At 46.0% G+C, this 20461-nt stretch overlaps 1 protein-coding gene across 1 annotated transcript in view; it reads left to right on the top strand.

The window, feature by feature from the left end:
- ADAM9 (ADAM metallopeptidase domain 9) overlaps nt 1-20461 on the top strand; it is a 51997-nt gene that overhangs the window by 29029 nt on the left and 2507 nt on the right. Inside the window, exons 9-19 of the mRNA XM_065398223.1 lie at nt 353-522; nt 1837-1918; nt 5255-5388; nt 8253-8424; nt 8557-8649; nt 8935-9130; nt 9649-9754; nt 10542-10725; nt 11603-11683; nt 18008-18113; nt 19946-20084. Of these exons, the coding sequence (XP_065254295.1) occupies nt 353-522; nt 1837-1918; nt 5255-5388; nt 8253-8424; nt 8557-8649; nt 8935-9130; nt 9649-9754; nt 10542-10725; nt 11603-11683; nt 18008-18113; nt 19946-20084 (1463 nt within the window). The remainder of the gene's footprint in view (nt 1-352; nt 523-1836; nt 1919-5254; nt 5389-8252; nt 8425-8556; nt 8650-8934; nt 9131-9648; nt 9755-10541; nt 10726-11602; nt 11684-18007; nt 18114-19945; nt 20085-20461) is intronic.

Here is a 20461-nt window from a genome sequence, read left to right as displayed (position 1 = left end):
CTCTTCTGGCCTTACGAACTATGGATCTGTTGTGCTCTGTTTTAATTTGACTTTGGTTTGCTGGGGACACTATTGGTTTGTGATCAGGAGTCTTTCTATTTGTCTATCTTCAGTTTTTCTATAGCACCCTATCACTGTGGTATATAGGCACTAGTCCTTTAGCCCACTAAAATTTAATAGCAGGGCATATACGATTTGGAAAACTGACATCCTTATTACATAGGAAAACTGAAAAATTAGATTTTGGCATTATGATTTATATATAATACTAAAAACGATTTATCCTTATGGCATGCTCATATCTGGCCATCCTCAGCTTCACTCTGCATTCCCCTTTTCTTTGCCTTTTCAGATGTACATTATGCTAAATATTCGCATCGTGCTGGTTGGCTTGGAGATCTGGAAGAACGAAAACTTGATTAGCACAGACGGAAGTGCCGGCGATGTGCTGGGGAACTTTGTACAGTGGCGAGAGAAGAATCTTGTCACGCGTCGACGACATGACAGTGCCCAGTTTGTTCTGTAAGTGCTGGGAATCTTTTTCCCTATCCAGAAATAATTTTAGGAAAGGGCTTTGCTAGGAGACTTTGCTTACTTGTATTAATTAGTAACTTCAAACATAAAGGTTACATTCAATGAAGATTCCATGGTAACGGCTTTACTATGAGCAGTCAGAAACAATCTGCTGCACATGCTGTTTACTGAAGCAGTGTGAACATTCAGCACCAACTTGTTTCATCTTTCAGAAGCTTCCTCTGCCACCCACTAGAAGACAAACATCTGGTTCCTGACAAATGGGGATATCACTAAAATTAGAACAATTTTTGGGTTGTTCCGAACGTGATGCTGCTTAATTTCTCTTATTACAAAGCTCACAGCTGTGGGTGACTTCACAGAGAAGCCTTTGTCACATCATGTATTGGATAGACTTGTAGATCTAGGGCTTTTCCCTTGAAGACCATAACTATCACAGCTGTAGAGTGTTGAATGTTGTGGTTTAATGGAGCACAAGCTGTTTCTGTAATCAATATCCAGAAGCTAGTTACATGATTTGAGCCTTTCTGTGTAGAATTAGCTTGTGTTTCTCCAGGTCACTAGCACATTTGCATTGTTGCACTATTAGCACCCACCTTCTTAAGCTGGAGTTTGTTTAATATTTGGAAGCGGCATTTGGGACATTCTTGTTACTAAAGTACTCTGTAGCATACTATACTGAGATCACATGATGGGGGCTTGGTAACCTACAGTGTGTCAGAAGGCAGCTTGGCAGGTAGCTCCTTCCAGCAAATTTATTTCACACAAAAAAAGCTTGATATTATTGATAAAGTTTGATATTAAGTCTTCACTGTACTCTTGCCTGTTATGCAAGGTAAAACACTGTACATGCTGTAGTATTACACTCAGACTTTCTAAAAGAACACTGGAGAAACAAAATTTAAAGACTCAGAGGGGAAGCTGAGGAAAGGAAAGTTAATGGAGAATAACAAAGCAGCCACTACAATACAAACTTAAAGAAAAAAATAGAGTTGGTATATTACTTACGTTTTTATTTTGGAGTGGAGTGGGCATTGACTCTCTCTAAATTATATGGGCCCAGTTTTAAAAAAACAAACCATTGTCTAAATAAAAGCATGGTATTGATATGAGCCATACTTTCTTAGCACTGTACTTCCTGTTAGATAATTGAAAAGCAGAAGCAGTATTACTACTGCTTTTATGTGGCACAGAGAGATGCACTGAGCTCTTGCACAGCTGGTCATTGTATTATAGGCTGTCATGCCTCCAGCACAGTTATGTTGATTCTTCCTTAATTTTTTTCTTTCTAATGTGCTCTAGGAAGAAGGGGTTTGGTGGAACTGCAGGAATGGCCTATGTTGGAACAGTATGCTCCAAAAGCCATGCAGGAGGGATTAATGTGGTAGGATATCTTTAATACCCCTTTAAATAAAACTTTAATGTGAACTCTGTATCTTCAGTATAAAAGGGAGACAGTATTAAGGATCTGACAACCTCTAGAAGCAAGAGAATTCTTAATTGCTGCTGCTTTCTGCCTCCTTTAACTCTCCCCTTTGTGTATATACTGCAACTCAAAGTCCCAGATTAGGTCATGTTCTAAGACCCTAGGAGCTGTCAATGCCATTCCTCTGCAGGCAGCATTGAGTATCAGAGGCCTGGCTCCTTTCTGAGAGGCGCTGAGCCCCCATATCTCTGGTTGAAGTCAGTGTGAGCTATGGGTTGTTGTGATAATTGGATCTACACATTTACCCTAATTGCGAGCTCAACTGTAAAAAGTGAAAGTTCAGAAAATGTCACAATAACTTGTACTAACAAATGCTGATGGGGAAAAGGTGCAAAAAAGAGAGAGACTGAATCAGTCCAAACAAAAAGGTATTTTGGTATAAATCAAGGACTGTGTTAAGATCATGTCTGGTAAACAAGAACAGTATGGGACCGGAAATCAATTCACCAAAATTGGTGTGTTGGAAACTAGACCGAATTGGCGGGGCCTTAAAAAAAAAAGAGAGAGAGAGTGAGAGGCTGCTAGGGAAAGCTGGCTAGCACTGGGCTGGCTGACTGAAAGGCGAGAGAAGAGGAAGGAGCGAGCTTCGCCATCATGGCTGCCAACTCCACTGTATCCTAGGGCCCCAGACCTTCTTTTTCCCAATCCTGAAAGATGTCCTGACCAGCCTGTGCCAGAAAGAAGTAGCCAGATGACTTGGCCACATCCATCAGCCCTGGCTGAATCCCCAGCACTGCCTGGGATGTGAGAGTTTGTCATTGACCCCTCCTCCCTGTGTGTTCTTTTCCTTCCCCACCTTATGCCTTCTTTTTTCTATCTCTTTCCTCTTTTGTTTAATAAGTCTGGCTTAGCTGGCCAAGGCTATATTTTGCAATACTGCTGTAAGCCTGTAACCAGAAAGAGGCAGCTAAAAGCAGTGCTGTAAACAAACCAATGCTGGTACAAGTTTGCCAGGTCTCAGAGTGGCTAATAAAACTGTGTGCTGGACCTATGTTTTTCCAGCTGTGAAGTTGCAAGTGAAAGACGACACCAAAGACAGAAACTGCATTTTCTATCTTTGCTGTTCTTTTCTCTCCCTTTGTTGTGTGTGTGTGTGTGTGTGTGTGTGTGTCTTGTTTTGCCTTCTAGGAAACGGGACTGGACTTCAACAACAACAGCAACAATGATCGCTCCAGCCCATCTCAATTAACTTCTCTTTTCCCCCAGAAAGGACAGTTAGTTATTACCATTTTTCATACTATCTGAAAGACTTGTCAAACAAGGGTTTTTTTTCCTCTTTCTAAAAACTTTACCCAGCTTAAGGGAAGACGAAAAAGGAATTATGTTAAAATGAATGTCTTATTTAAAACTTCACATTTCAAGTGCTTTAACTGTTTTTCCTTCCTTTCTGTATCTTTAATAAAAAATTAAAAGGACTTGTGCCATGGTACTAAGCAGGCTGAGGTCTCTATGTACCACACTCTGAACCTTGTTTAACGCTGTTTTCATGTTGGACAGTGCCTGGTTTATGTTAACACCTTTCACTCTTTGGACCCATATATTCCATCTAAATTAATACAGCAGAGTGCTCCTCCAGAAATCTATCCCCAAGTCTGTGCATGACCTTTGGATTCACAAAGGGCACTGCCAAATCAGAGGGCAAGGATTTAGCTAGGCAACTATCCTGTTGCGTGAAACTGCAATGTAACTTCAGTATCACTGTTGTGAAAATTAGAGATTCACAGCACTATGACTGTGAGAAACTAAAGCAATATGGAGATGGGGCTTTTCAGCCACTCCACAAGCAGCGGCAGGAGCAGATTTCAATAAGGAGTCAATTAACAGAACTCCTCATAGCTGCAGCAGCGTTCAGTTCCTCTCTTGTTCCTCATGCACTTAGTCTCTGTGATCAGGTAGCTTCTCTGCTAACAATCACAATTTACACTAAGTGACACCCTTGAGGTTTTTGTTGTGTGGATACGTGCCCAGTGGAAATTGAACTGGGATCTCCCAATTTATTTCAGTAGGCAACTAAATTAGCCAGAGTTGCCTTTCAAACTGTTGACTTGGAGCAGAGATTCTCAAACATTCCCATAATATGCACCAGATCTAATAGAGTGAAGATGACTCCGCCCATCCATGATCACATGACCTCTCTGGAAATGGTGTATATGGAAAAGTAATAGTAAGTTATTCGACATAGTTTAGCTTCTGTAATGCTGAGTAGCAGCTAGAAACAGAGAAGAGAGAGCACCGGGTGACAGACAAGAAGGTGCTCCACAGGCCACCAGTGATCCTGGACCAGAGCTGGAGGACCATTAAGCTAGGTCAGAGGTGGACCAACTACGGCCTGCAGGACACATCCAGCCCGTAGGACCCTCCTGCCCGGCCCCCAAGCTCCTGGCCCGGGAGGCTAGCCCCCAGCCCCTCCCCTGCTGTTCCCCCTCCCGCGCAGCCTCAGCTCACTGCGCTGCCGTTGCAATGCTCTGGGCGGCAGGGCTGCGAGCTTTTACCAGGCCACGGCCTGACCCAGTGCTCTGTGCTGCGCGGTGGCGTGGCTGGCTCCCGCCGGGCGGCACGGCTGCCTGTCCTGGTGCTCTGGACGGCTTGGCAGTAGCGCCGCCAGCCACTGGTGCTCCAGGCAGCGCGGTAAGGGGGCAGGGAGCGGTGGGGTTGGATAGAGGGCAGTGGAGTTCAGAGTGGTGGTCAGGGGGGCGGGGGTGTGGATAGGGGTCCGGGCAGTCAGAGGGCAGGGAACAGGGGGGTTGAATGGGGGCAGGGGTCCCGGGGGGCAGTCAGGAAGGAGAGGAGGGGTTGGATGGGGCAGCGGGGGTTGGGCAGGGGGCCTGGGGGCGTTGGATGGGGCGGGAGTCCTGGGGGGGCCGTCAGGGGGCGAGAAGCAGGAGGTGTCGGCTAGGGGGCGGGGCCGGGCCATGCCTGGCTGTTCAGGGAGGCACAGCCTCCCCTAACCGGCCCTCCATACAATTTTGGAAACTCGATGTGGCCCTCAGGCCAAAAAGTTTGCGCACCCCTGAGCTAGAGACACAAGGCTCTATAACCTATTACCAATCTACTGGTCAACTATGTACTCGTACAATTTAGAAAGCAAAAACCATCTAGGTTACCCAACTCTGAAGATCACGTTAATGCAGTGACTAAGCCTAGTACGAAGTTTCTGAAGGGGCTGGGGAACATTGGCTTCTTCCCAGTACAGACACTACAGTAATTCACTCTTTTTGTTTTGGTCTTTTGTAGTTTGGGCAAATCAGTGTGCAGATGTTTGCATCAATTATGGCTCATGAGCTGGGTCATAATCTGGGAATGAACCATGATGATGAAAGAGTTTGTCAATGTGGAGCAGAAAGCTGTATTATGAACTCTGGAGCATCGTAAGTAATTTTCCCTTTATGCCAGGTTGGAGGATTTATAGGACACAGTTACTATTCAAAGCATTCTTATAAACAGTTAATTAATTTTCACAACATGCTTAGGAGGAAGGCAAATATTAGGGGTTATCGACACGTGAAATTAATGCAGAATAAACTAGGCTGTCCACTTAAAGTGGACTAAGCTCACCTGCGTCTCCTGATGGCATTCTGCACCAAAACATTAAAAATTCTGCACACAGTATTTTAAAATTCTTCAAATTTTATTTGTCAAATACATGTGGAGGCTCCAGCATGGCATTGGGGAGCACAGGCCACAGGTGCTGGTGGGAGAGCACTGTGCAGCTCCCCTACCCAGGACATGGACTTAACGGTGAGGCTGCACCCAACCCTGACACAGCGCAAAGACCGGGTGTCATAAACATATAGCTAAGGGTAGCATAAAATCCCTCCTTTACCTGTAAAGGGTTAAGAAGCTCAGATAACCTGGTTGGCACCTGACCAGAAGAACCAATGGGAAAAAAAGATACTTTCAAATCTGGGGAGGGAAAAAGGCTTTGTTTTGTGCTCTGTGGGTGTTCTCTCGGAAAACAAAGAAAAAGACCAAGCAAGTAATCCAGCTCCTACTAAAATAATACATCTAATATTACAAAAATAGTAAGTAATAGTAAGAAAATGCGTTTAAAGTATCTTTTGTTTTAGCTTGTAAATTTTCCCTGTGCTAAGAGGAAGGTTTATCCCTGTTTTTGTAACTTTAAAGTTTTGCCTAGAGGGAAAATCCTCTGTGTTTTAAATCTTTTTGTTACCCTGTAAAGTTATCTTCCATCCTGATTTTACAAAGGTGATTCTTTTTTTTTTTAAGTAAACTTTTTTTAAAAACCTAATTGTTTTTCAGTGTCCTAAAGACCCAGGGGGTTTGATCTGTGCTCACTTTTTAACCAATTGGTTAGAATATTATTCACAAGCCTCCCCAGAAAAGGGGGTGTAGGGGCTTGGGGGGATATTTTGGGGAAGGTAGGGCTCCAAGTGGCCTTCCCTGAATGTTTGTTTAAATCACTTGGTGGTGGCAGCGATGCCAAGGGCAAAAAAGAAATTTGTGCCTTGGGGAAGTTTTAACCCTAAACTGGTAGAAATAAGCTTAGGAGGTTTTTCATACGGGTCCCCACATCTGTACCCCAAAGTTCAAAGTGGGGAGGGAACCCTGACATGGTGGCAGCAGTAATAAGTAATAGTAAGAAAATGTGTTAAAGTATCTTTTTTTTCCCATTGGTTCTTCTGGTCAGGTGCCAACCAGGTTATCTGAGCTTCTTAACCCTTTACAGGTAAAGGAAGGATTTTATGCTACCCTTAGCTGTATGTTTATGACACCCATTGCCCCTGCACCAGAAACACCCCAGGGCCCTGTCCCGTGCCAGGTGCACCAGGTGTGGGCAGGCAGGATCCAAGTGTGGAGGGGTGCAGTGTGGGGGGGATCCAGGTGTGGCTTGAGAGCATTCTGTGTGGGGCAGTCTGGGTGCAGGTGGCTCAGTGGGGGATCCAGGTGTGTGTGGGATCTGGATTCACAGGGGCTTGTGGGGGTGTTCTGGGTGCAGGGGCAATGGGATTCTGCAGGGGGGTCTCGGTTGAAGGTGGTTGGGGCTCAATGGGGAGGTGTGGGGGGGAGGGGACAGCTCGGCAGTGGGGTCGGTGTGGGGAGCTCAATGGGGAAGGTCCAGATGCTGGCGGAGTGGGGCTCAGTGGGGTTGGGATCCAGGTGCAGCTGGTTGGGGCTCGGTAGGGTGGGGATCTGGGAGCGGGTGGCTCGTTGGGATGGTCCCGGTGCAGGGGGAGTGGGGCTTGTCGGAGTGGGGGAGGTTCTGGGTGCAGGGTGTGTGTGTGAGACTCAGCGAGAAGGTCTGAGTATGAGGTGGGGGCGGATGCGGGGGCAGCTCCCTGTACAGTGATCCCTCCCCCTGCAGCTGAGGAGCAATGGGTGCAGGAAGCTTCATGAAGTGGGGGAGAAATCTGGGGGTGGGTCTGACACAGCCCCGGATGCCGTGCAGGGGAAGAGGAAGTCCAGTTCTCCCCAGCCCAGCTGGGACTAGCAGCTGAGCCCGGTGCAGGGTAGGAGGCACCAGCTGGGTCCTTCCCAGTCCCGTTCCCAGCCCCACAGTGATCTGCCTCTCTGCCAGCTGCCCTGGGTACCCGAAACATACTGCTGAAAAGGGTCATATGACCGCTCTTCTGGCTTCCCTGTCAGAAAGTAATTTTTCTATGGGGAAGCAAAGAAATCTGCTTGGGACATACATTCTGCGCATGTGCAGTGGTGCAGAATTCCACCAGGAGTAAAACTGCACAAAGGCACTTTTAGTGCAGAATAAGAAATGTCCACATGGGGAGCTAGTGTGGAATAGCTATTGCACTTTAAATTCACAACCTAGCTTATTTTCATTAGCTTGCTATGTGGACAACCCTATATTATCCTAGTGTTTGGGAACTGAAAGGTTACATGACTTAACTCAGGAGTTCATGGCTCCCAGACCTTTGTTTAGATGACACCTATTCCCTTGTACTGTATTATTTTTCTGATTGTGACTCTGTTTGTTATTTTGTCATCAGGAGGTTATATAATTGAACTCATGGTACTATTTAAATATTTTATTAAGGGGTGGTCAATTTTCCTTTAAGTAAAGATTTTTGCTTTACGAATGTAGCAGAAAGATTTATATCTCATTCCACATTCAGAGGTATCTTACTATATTGTCCTTGTCTGTCTCTAGCTGTTGGCTCTATTTTTTGCTAGACTGACTCTTTATTGCACAGGAATGCTGGTCAAGAAGAACTCCTAAGTAGACATAGTGTAAAGAATGGCTAATACTCTGTTGCAGAGGGTCCAGAAATTTCAGCAGCTGCAGTGCAGAAGACTTTGAGAAGTTAACTCTGAACAAAGGTGGAAGCTGCCTGCTTAACGTTCCCAACCCTGATGAAACCTATAGCATCCCATTTTGTGGCAACAAGTTGGTGGATGCTGGGGAGGAGTGTGACTGTGGTTCACCAAAGGTTAGTAACTGGGACAGTTCACCAATGTTGCTCACATGACTCTATGTTAAATGCAGACTGCCTGCATTTCTGCAGGGGTCAGATATGATTCTTTATCATTCACTGAATTACTCTTACTGCTTTAATTTACAGGAATGCGAAAGTGATCCTTGCTGTGAATCAGATACTTGCAAACTCCGAGCAGGGGCTGAATGTGCGTATGGCGACTGCTGTAAAAAATGTCGGGTAAGAGATCCCAGGATGGTGTTGGAAGAATCTCATGTCTTAAAGCATTCTCCACTGACTCTGAGGAAAAAGGAATGCCGGGCTTGATTATTGGGTCCAGGAGCGAAATAGTCTCTGCTGAGCTGGGAAGGTTTTTGCATGTTTCCAGCACAAAAGGGTGACTTCAGCAAAGTGCATGTTCAGTTTGTTAGGCCGTTTTTGGATTTATTTTCAGAATGTATGTTGATGTATGGCTTTTTAGATCTTTGCTTGGGATTTTATTTTTCCTTTTTCCGCCCCTTCCAGTTTCTTCCAGGCGGCACTGTGTGCCGGGCAAGTACCAATGAATGTGATCTCCCAGAGTACTGCAATGGGACCTCCCAGTTCTGTCAGCAAGATGTCACTGTTCAGAATGGGTACCCGTGCCAGAATGATGAAGCTTATTGTTACAATGGGGTTTGCCAGTACTACGATGCGCAGTGTCAGGCTATCTTCGGCTCAAGTAAGGATGATGATTGTAACGTTTCGGAGGGCCATGGCTAAAAGAGAGAAAACACCCAATTTGTTTAACGAATATGGATTTTAGGTTTTTTTAGTCTATAAGAAAAGACCAGCCGGAATTGGCAAAGGATTTTAAGTATTTCTGGTATTTATGACGAATTAACTTTTATTGTGCCATAAAATTCATTGTGGTGCTATGGATTCAAGTACTACTAATTTCCGTGCTATGATACACTCATGTTGTCAGATTCTATTTATAAGGCTAAATCTATTCATCAAGACTTAATGTCCAGCTAATAATAATTCTTTCTAAGTGACTGTATTTTCTCTCAGTACTGTTAGCTTGGAACCTATCTGGACCAACAGTTTTACCCCGTTTGTGTATTTTGGTCAAACTTTCCGATTATTCAGGCTGCAGATGCGACATGGTTTTTGGGGGCTAGAGAGAAGTATGTGCACAATGTGAGATGCTTTTCTAACTCTCTGTTAGCTGACCTAGTTCCCCCTCTGTCTTTGCAGGAGCAAAGGCTGCCCCTAACGTTTGTTTTGCTGAAGTGAATTCCAAAGGTGACAGATTTGGCAACTGTGGTTACCATGGCCATGACTACAAAAAGTGTTCCAGCTGGTGAGTTGGGTTTAATGAAGGAGGGAATGCATAATAGGTATCATTCAGGAAGTCTCCAAAAATCCACGTTCAGATGCCTTAGAATTAGCCAGCTGTCAAATCTTTATACATAGCACAACTTGGCAATAGAGATTTGTCATAGACACACACTGCCCCATAATCTACCTTCACTAATGCTCTGTGTGTCTTTCAAAAACCAAAATAAAGTAGCTTAGAAAAGTTCTTTTAAAGCCTTAAATTTTGAATCTGGGTTATTGGAGCTTAGGTTACAAATACATAAATGGACAAAAATTTTCAAATTACTTTATAACTCTATTATAATATTAGTCTTTATCTAAATGGGCATGAATTTTCAAACAATTTTTGCTGCAAAGTTTAATAAATTAATATATAAAAAGAGGCATCTTGGAAATAACGAACCTGCATTGTATTGTTCTTTTGCTACCCTAAGCACTATGCATAATGGTGTCATGTAGACATGCTCTTTTGCGGACTTTTTTTTTCCTCATTAGCTACATAGCGGTGCTGCAGGGGTGTATTTGCTTTTGTTTGAGGATCACAAACTTTTGCCAACAGCAGGCATAAATCCATGTCCTCATGGTTTTAGACTGATGTACAGCTCACTCTTGTTCTGCTCTTCACTTCAGCGTGATGTTAGTATTTGGGAGTGTATCTCATGTGATCTTTAATAATTGTCCATTAGGAAAGGAAGGCCAGAAAGATCCTTTCCTCTATATGAATTAAACACCAGAACCATAACAGTTCTTAAATTATACTGTTGTTGTAGGAATGCCATGTGTGGGAAGCTGCAGTGTGAGAATGTGAAAACCATGCCTGTTTTTGGGATTGAACCTGCAATTATTCAAACCCGCATCAGAAGCAGTACATGTTGGGGTGTGGATTTCCAGCTAGGATCAGATGTTCCAGATCCTGGAATGGTGAATGAAGGCACAAAATGTAATACTGGAAAAGTAAGCAATAACAAATTAATAACTTTAAAATATTCCTAGGATAAAACCTAAATGACTTGTTAGATGTGTGTATATCATCTGCAGCTCCTTGTTTACATGCATACACATACATATTAATTCACCTTCATGTTGGTGCATGCAACTAATGCCAAACTTAACAATTCATTACTTCCCCATCTCCTCGTTCCCCAACACTAACTGAGTAACACTCTCCCTGGAAATGGACTCTGTGAATTAATTCCTTTAAAGGGAAGTTCTTTTTAGAAGAAACAAAAGCAAGTGTTAAGTTCGGTTAAGACCCACGATCTCTGGAAATCGGTGATCAAGAAGAACTAGCTATACAAAAACTGCTTTTCAGGCAGCGGGTGGAAATTCAGGTCTGCGTCCATACATTGTAATTATCAAGCTGGCTGAAAAGGAGACACAACTATTTCCTTCTATAGTTCAGCATAGGGGCTGCTCCGAACTCTTCCCCGGCAGTGGTATGGTACCTTGCTATCTGTACATTTGCACCATGGATGATTCTGATACTAATGCTCTGTATTAAGACCTTGTGGGAAGGATTTTAGATGAAAATGCAGCTCATTTGCAACAAACCTTAGGAATTCCTTATTATAGCAAACAAGTTTATATCAGACTTAAAGCTGCCAGGGTGAGAGAAGAGTGTGCATTCTCCAAGTGGTGTGAGCTTGCTGTGCAGCACTAATTGAAGGTAGCGTGGAAGTAGTACAGGCAGCGAACTCATACACTGAGCAAGAGTCCAGGGTAAAACGGGTTGGAGAACGGGAGGGGAGGAAGGGTGGAGGTGGTAATATTAGTTGGTCCAAAACCATCTTATTTGGATTGGGGGTCATCTTGTTTCTTTTTACTTCCCTAGATCTGTAGGCACTTCCAGTGTGTAAGTGTCTCTGTTCTGAACTATGACTGCGATGTGGAGAAAAAATGCCATGGACATGGGGTAAGTCAGGCATAAAGGTGCCTTTCTATTCTGATCCATCCTGGTCTGAATGCTCCCTGAAAGTCCTGCAGTATTTCTTGGGTATTTCTCATATTGGGCAATATCATTTTCTCGGGATGCTCTTCAGTAAGAAAGCTCAGATTCATTGATTTTTAAGGTGTGAACAGACCACTATATCATCTAGTCTGACTTCGTTTTATGGAATTTCACTCACCTCTGTATTGAGCCCAGTAACTTGTGTTTAATAATTAGCTGTTTTAGTGCTACAAACCTTTCATTGATCACTACCTAAAGAATGTAACTAACGGGGGTGGGCAAACTATGGCCCGGGGGCCGCGTCCGGCCCTCCAGATGTTTTAATCTGTCCCTCAAGCTCCCGCTGGGGAGCAGGGTCTGGGGCTTGCCCTGCTCTGGCACTCCAGCCGGGGAGCGGAGTAAGGGGCTTGCCCCACTCTGCTGGCTCCCAGAAGCAGTGGCATGTCCCCCCTCTGGCTCCTGTGCGTAGGGGCAGCCAGGAGGCTCCACACACAGCCCCCGCCCCAAGCACCATCCCTGCAGCTTCCATTGGCTGGGAACCACAGCCAATGGGAGCTGCAGGGGCGGCACCTGCAGACAGGGCAGTGTGCAGAGCTTCCTGGCCGCACCTCCACATAGGAGCCGGAGGGGGGACATGCCGCTGCTTCTGGGAGCTGCTTGAGGTAAGTGCCGCTCAGAACCTGCACCCCTGGCCCCCTCCTGTGCCCCAAACAACTGCCCCAGCCCTGATCCCCCTCCTGCCCTCCAAACCCATCGGTCCGAGCCTGGAGCACCCTCTTGCATCCCCAAACCCCTCATCCCCAGAGCCCGCACCCCCTCCCGCACAATCCACAATTTTGTGAGCATTCATGGCCCGCCATACAATTTCCATACCCAGATGTGGCCCTCGGGCCAAAAAGTTTGCCCACTCCTGAACTAACAGAAAGCTGTTTAATGTAGAAACACTACTTTTTGTTTGAAAGCCCTAAAGGGCGGGCTTTATTATGAGAAGTTGCTTTTCTGTGCGGTTAACATGAAAGTCACCTTGATGTTCCATCTTCACTGGTTATTAAATAATGTGAGCTGAACAGGTTTTAGTACAATGTTTTGTCTGGCTAGTATAACCCAAGCATTACTGTTTACAAAAATGTTTCTTTTAATACAACTGCTTATAGGCTGCGTAGTCCAGAAATGATTTTATTTAAACAGAGTTTATAAAACTCTGGAAAAACAGCATTTAAACAGGTTTAAACCCAGTCTGGCCAGCATAGTTTGATTACTATTGTGAATGGACACTGAAGGAAAATAAGATGCAAAATTTTAACAATGAGGGTAATTAACCATTGGAACAACTACCTTAAGGAATGTGATGGATTTTCCAGCACTTGAAAACTTTTAGAAAGATGCTCAATCTTGATTTTAAAAAATGCTCTAGCTCACCCATAAGTTATTGTGCTGCATGCAGGAATTACTGGGTGAAATTCTCTGGCATATTTTACGTACAGGGTCAGACTAGGTGATCACAGTGGTGCCATTTGGCCTTAAAATCTATGAAAACCTCAGAGACTAACTGTTACATCTTAGATACACACTTACTGAACAAAAATAAATCTATGTATAAAAATGAACATTATAACGAATTTTTTAAACAGTTTCTAGAAATGTCTGCCACTATCTCACTAGCTACATAACTATAACCCTCGTCGTGGAAGCGGAAGTGGAAGTGGAAGCGGAAGCGGAAGCGGAAGCTGCCTTTGTATTGATAAAGCATAGCACTTGGTGCTGAAAGTACAGTTGTCTGGTTCAGAATAGGCATGAGAATGCAGAACCGATTGGAAAGCAGGGACTTTCACTGTTAGAAGAGAAGTTCTAGTACTCTGGGTTACGGTAACAGTGGCTAAAGCGTCTGAAGGGCATGGGTTTGGGGATTTTTAGTTCTTTTTAAATTAAACCCCTCTTCTTTTTCATACATTGCAACTGTTTCTGCATTCTCAGTCCTTCTCTATTTAATCAGATTGAAGATGGCGGCTTCCCAACTGACTCTTGCTTAAAGTTGTATTTAATCTTTGAGATTTAACAAATACAATATCCTATTATGTTGCAGTTCACTTTAACAGTTTGGGAGTTTTGTTTCTCCATTTCCCCCCTTCCTAGTTTTGTTTGTTTTTTATTTCTTCCCTGTGCTGGACTAATAGAAACGTTGGCTTGTCAGCAAATAATGTCCCCGTGCTTCACAAATGTATAGAAAACCCAACATGTGTTTATAACTTGGGCGTTTATCTCACAGCCTTCCTTTGCTACAGTGTCATTTGCTGCTGGAATGATGGTCTTGGAGGGGGTGGCTTAGAGGGAGTGGGAGCATTTCACAACCTACTGCTGCACCAAGGACAGCTCTCAGTCCAATACAACTGCTCTGGTTTTAAGATCATATTGAGCAGGTTGTGAGGAAAGATTCTAGATGCTGTGTATAGAAACCAAGTACTAGCTCTTCTTCAAGTGATGGTCCCTATGTGTGTATTCCACTGTGGGGCACACATGCACTTTGAGACCAGACACTTCATGCTAGTAGTGTGCATTGGTCACGCTTGTGCCTCCTCGTGCTCTGAACCAAGGGCATTAGGGGATGCCCTCCAATTCGTCTCTATGGCTCGTGGTCTGGGGCTGAACTCCTCAGAGTCTGCACCTTCTCTAGCATTCCTGCTAAAATTTTAGCTTCCATTGTGTAAATAGTTTCCCCCCCCCTTAGCTAGCTAGTTTTGGTGTTTTAGTAGTTAGCTAGTGTTTTGGGGGTCTAAGGTTTTTTCTCCATCCTCATCACCCCCTTCCTAATCCTAACGTTTGGGGTTCTTAGCATGCCTAAGATCCCAGGCTTCAAATCTGGTGTGGCCTGCCTCTTGGTCTTCCCAGTGAGTGATCTTCATGATTTCTGTGGATATTACTTTGGAGAATCCCCCTAATCCCAATATTTGCCATTCATTTCAAACCTGGCAATCCCGCAATTTTTGGCTTCATAGACAGTTAATGGAGCGGTTGATATGCTCCCAGTCTGGTTGTCAGACCCCTGCTCTCGCTCCCCATTCATCGACAGGAGTCACCTAGTAGTGCACCTCCTGGCCAGATACTTCCCAGCTCTGGACCATCAGATGCCAAGCCTAGAGATTCTAGGAAGAGCTGGGAGGAGGGTAAGAAATAGTAAAGATCCCTTCCTAAAGCCTCTAATAAGAAGACCGCCCCCCCCCCTTCCCGGTCGTCATCCCCCCCCCCCCACCTTCCAAATGGGTGAGATGCTGCACCCTCGTATTGAGTGTGTTAGGAACTCATGGGGACCATTGGTCCAATCTGTCGGTGCTAAAGATCGAGTTCTCCTAAACAGCCAGCTGCAGGAAGGGGTGGGACCATCCCCAACACTGGCAAGAGAGAGGAGGAGGGAGCGATTTGCTGGCTGCACCATTGGTTCCACACCAGAGCAGCAACAGAAATGTCCAGTAAACCTAGAAAAGTCCATTTTAGTTCCAGAACAAGGTACAGAATTGATCGGCGCAACTCTGAATTTGATTTCAGGCACAGCTTACTTACCTGAGGACAGATTCCACAACATGCAAAACCAGGGTTCCAGTACTATTCAGTTTAGTACTGCATCACTGGCCCTGAGTCCTAGAAAAAAAATTAAGCAGGACAGAGTGTGAGTGATTCTTGTGGCACCCTACTAGCTGAGGCAGTTTTGGTTCACCAGCATCCTCCAGATGCTAATGCTCCCATGCATAGGAATCCGACCGTTTCTGAACCTGCTAACACAGAACAGAGGCAGGACCAACCATCCCAACCGAGCATCCCTCTATCTAACAGCCTGGTATTTGGATGGATAATGAGCTTAACGAGAGTGTGTTCCAAGGAGGTACAATCCATCCTCAATAATAGCAGGAAACTCTATGAAATGATGCTATGCAGCTAAATCAGACGTGGGCAAACTACGGCCCGCGGGCCACATCCGACCCGCGGGCCCGTCCTGCCTGGCCCCTGAGGTCCTGGCTGGGGAGCCTAGTCCCCGGCCCCTCCCCTGCTGTCTCCCTTCCCCGGCAGCCATGCCGCCGCGCGGGCTGCGCTCTGGCCCGCCGCTCCTGCTGGGCAGTGTGGGGAGTGCAGCTGGCTCTGGCCGGGTGTCGTGGCTGCGAGCTCCTGGTGCTGGTATGGGGGCAGGGAGCCTGGGGGGTTGGGTAAGGGAGCGGGAGTTTCTGGGGGGCAGTCAGGAAGGAGGGGGCGGTTGGATGGGGCAGAGGTTCTGGGGGGGCGGTCAGGGGATGGGGAACAGGGAGGGTTAGGAGTGGGAGTCCCGGGGGGCCTGTCAGGGGGTGGGAATGTGGATAGGGGTCGGGAGGGCAGTCAGGGGACAGGGAGCAGGGGGGGTTGGATAAGGGGGTGGGATCCCGGGGGACAGTTAGGGGCGGGGGGTCCCGGGAGGGGGTGGGCAGGGGATGAGGAGCAGAGGGCGGTTGGATAGGGGGTGGGAGTCCCGGGGGGGGCTGTAAAGGGGTGGGGGTGTGGATAGGGGTCGGGGCAGTCAGGGGACAAGGGAGCAGGGGGGTTGGATACGAGGCAGGGGTCCCGGGAGGGGGCGGTCAGGGGACAAGGAGCAGGGGGGATTGGATGGGTTGGAGGTTCTGAGGGGAGCAGTCAGGGGGCGGGAAGTGGGAGGGGCGGATGGGGACGGGGGGCCAGGCTGTTTGGGGAGGCACAGCCTTCCCTACCCGGCCCTCCATACAGTTGCACAACCCCGATGTGGCCCTCGGGCCAAAAAGTTTGCCCACCCCTGAGCTAAATGGAGGAGATTTTCTGTGTGGTGTCAACTTCATTGCATACCCGAGGATTTGGACATCCCTGTCATCTCAGAATTCCTTCTTTCCCTCAAAGACTCAGGCCTGTCTCTGTTCTGTGTGTGCATTTGGCTGTGTTTAACGCGTTCTATCAGCCAGTGATAGCTATTCAACCTTTGCCCACCCTATGATCGTAAGGTTTCTGAAAGACCTTACTGGAACCTATCCCCCGCACAGAAACCAAGGCCAGCTTGGGACCTCAACCTGGTTTTGTCAACACTCATGAATCCTCCCTGTGAACCATTGGCCTGTTTCTTTCTTCAACTGTCTGTGGTGGCCTTCCTGACTGTAATTACCACTGCCAGAAGAGTGGGTGAGCTCGGGGCCTTTATGGTGGGCTTTCCCCCTATGGTGTTCCACTGGGGGAAGGTCTCCTTGAGGTTACAGCCCAAGTTCATTCCAAAGGTTCCCTCTGAATTTCCTATTCACCAAGTCATAAATACAGTTCCCTGTCTTCTACCCAGAACCTCATGCCACCAGAGAAGACAGTAAGCTCCATTCTCTGGATCTCCGTCAAGCCTCAGCTTTCCACCTGCAAAGATTTCCAGAAATCTCCGAGACTTTGTTTCCATTGCTGAGCAAACAAAAGGAGGAGCAATATCCGCACAGACATTCCAAATCCATTTCTGGTTGCATGTGCCTTTCCTGTGATCTTGCAGGGACTTTCTCCTCACAGCCTGAGGGCTCACTTGACCAGAGCCCTGGCTGCTTCCGTGGCTTCTCTTCAGGGTGCTCCACTCCTGGAGATCTGTAGAGTGGCAGTATGGGGCTCTTCACACCTTTACTAGACATTACACCCTGATACAAGCCTCTTCTGCAGACACCTCCTTCATTATAGTGGTCCTGCAGTCGATGGTGCAGCATTCCTTTCACCGTCCTCTTCACTGAATACTGCTTGGGAGACACCTACAGTGGAATATCTGCAGGGACCATCATGTGAAGAAGAAAGGTTACTTACATGACTGTAACTGGAGTTCTTTGATGTGTGGTCCATGTGGATATTTCACTATCTGCCATCCTTCCCCTCTGCTTTGGATCCTTTCCTCGAGTGATTTGCATTAGAGAAGGAACTGGAGAGGTGGTCGGTCCGTGCCTCCTCTTACACCCTCGGTTTGAAGCACAAAGCAGCACAGGGTGCAGGTGCAGACCAATGAACACTGCTACCAAGAATTTTTCCAGTCCCCGGCCCATGAAGCCCATGTGGACCTCACTGTACAATACACATAGGTACCACGCATCTCAAAAAACTCCAATAACAGCAAGGTAGGTACCCTTTCTTTTGGAACGTTCTGTTTCAGGAGTTGGGCTGTAGCCTTTGAAGACACCTTACAGCATTTCTCTTTCTCCCCCTGCCAGTTGCTGGATCAGTCTTATGTGGAGCTACAGTCGCAAAGACAGTAATATGTGGGTTTTTTTGTTTTGTTTTTTTAATTTAAAGGTGTGCAATAACAAGAAGAACTGTCACTGTGACTCAGGTTGGGCCCCTCCCTACTGTGACACGAAAGGATACGGAGGAAGCATAGACAGTGGACCTCCTTATAATGGCAAGTAGTGACGAGACGACTTCAGGGCAGTATGCCCTTCTTGCTGTTGGTGCTATTTGGACAGAGTGTGCAAATACTGTGCCTAGTTGTCTGGCTGTCCTGGGAAATGAGACTGGCTGAAGTGCTGGTGGTTGAAACTGCAGTGAGTTTTCTTTCGAGCACAAGAGCTTAGGCTTTGAGTCTTGTAGTGCTGGAGACTTCTGTCCTCTAGAATGTTGGAAATCTTGCAATTCCAGCTGTTTTTAATGACTTCTGTCATCCTGGGCCAAAATCTTTCAAGAGTAGTTGTGCCCAAACTGGAAATGGGGACCCATTCCAGTTTTGAATCCAACCTAGATCTAAAATTTGTAAGGAGGGGCAGATTTGAATCTGTCAATTCCAATCTATACATTCAAAATGTGAAGGCCTGTTTCTAGAAATAATGGCAGATGGAAATAGCTGTTTTATGTACATGATTGCATGCACAGTCTGAGTAAACACCCATAATACTTGCGGGGAGGGGGTGTTTAGTGTTCTCTTTCCTGCTGGCATATACACCTGCAGTGTAAATGTGTGACTTACACCTCGTGAAGGGGGGTTAGGGTACCATGCACAGCATACTACTACATTACCATTTAACTAGCATTTATTATCTGTGTGCAGACTGTGCTTCGTGTTGCACTAAACACAAATATAACGCAGTCCCTGCCTCAAAGATCTTATGGTCAGTTTAGTATGTTTTTTGGTTATTGTTTTGTGAAATCTCTCTCCTGGAGGTTTTAGACAGACATGGGTTAGTGTCTGGAGCCTAGCAGAAAAAGTATGTCTTTAGGAGGGACATGGGTAATGAGAGAGTGGTAGTCTAGTGCACTGGGGTTGGGAGGGCATTCCATGTGTAAAAGAGACTATTAGAAAAGGAACTGAAGGGAGTTGTGAAGCTTGCATGGCTGGGCAAGGGGGATGCGTTAGGAAACAGGATCCAAGTTGTAGCCTGGGGCAGACTGGTGCAATACCTTCAAGGCAAGGAAAGACCTGATATGGTAAGCAATGGGGAGCCAGCAGAGATAGAGATGAGGACAGGAGTGACATGGTTTGCAATAGGTCAGGAGGATAATGTTGACTGCTCTCTTGGATGGAGTAATAGGGGTCTAGGGGGAAGCCAGTTGTAGTTACTGAGTTGAAAAATCACTCTCTAGAGTATGGAAAAGTGTCTGAACTATTAGGAGAGAAAGGAAGGGGCATAAAAGCTCCGTGTGGAGGGATGGACTAGTGACCTCCTTGAGATCCCTTTGAGCCCCACATTTCTATGATTCTATGACTTTTCATACACTATGTTGTGGAGAAAGATGCCACAAGCCTTGGGGACAGCCTGGATGAATGGAGAAGGGGAGAATGACTCTAAGGTTGTGAACCTGAGCTAAGGGAGGATAGTGGTCTTTCCCACAGCAATCAAGAAGGAAGGATGTGAAGAGGATTTGAGGGGAGTGGGGGAAGAGGGAAGCTCTGTTTCGGCCTTGTTTAACTTGAGCTGGTGACAGGCCCTTCAGGATGATACATCGAAGAGAGTCTGTTACTACTATATTACTGTGCTATATTGTTATAGCACAGGGATACTGGAGAACATACGCTTTACTCTTCTTTGACATATTGTCCCTTTTGAAATGACCACCAAAAAGTAATACATTGGGCATGCACCTGGCAATTACACTCAACTTTAGCTTTTCTTTTCTACAGAATGGAGGAAAATTGTAGAATCAGTCCTATCAAAACCCAGCGCTATTGCAGTGCTTAGTAGTGGTGGTACTATGAAAACTAATTCTGTCTGCTTTTCTTTCTCACCCTCTCCCTACCAGACAAAGACACCTCCTTGAGAGATGGGTTGCTGGTATTCTTTTTCCTGGTCCTTCCACTCCTTTTAGCTGCTGCTGTGGCATTTGCAAAGAGAAAGGCGCTGAAGCAATGGTTCAGGAGAACGATATCACATTGTCATCGGTAAGTAGATTTCCCACCCCCACCCCTTTTGCTGATACTTCATAAACTGACCACAGACTCCTCTACAGAAGATGATTCCAAAGAATTGATTGTCAGTAGTCCTGAGATGTAAACCTGAGATCCCCACGAGTGGAGATCAGGCAGGTTTATTCCATGCAGTTGCAGTACAGGAGGCAAGTGACCTGATATCAATGGACCTCAGGCCATTCCTTTTAGTGTCATTTGATGTTGTCTGTTTCTGTTTTCTGGGCACATTCTTTGGGACAAAGGGACATTATCTATTCCTTGGAAGAGAAAGGCTCACAGTATGTCTGGACATAGGCACCTGTAAAGAGTGACATACATTTAACTGACGAATTTAGGGAGTAAAATAATAG

This window comes from Emys orbicularis, chromosome 2, assembly GCF_028017835.1.
Source record: "Emys orbicularis isolate rEmyOrb1 chromosome 2, rEmyOrb1.hap1, whole genome shotgun sequence".
Lineage (NCBI taxonomy): Eukaryota > Metazoa > Chordata > Testudines > Emydidae > Emys > Emys orbicularis.
The sequence above is the reverse complement of the archived record's forward strand: the minus strand, read 5'-3'. Positions and strand labels throughout refer to the sequence as shown.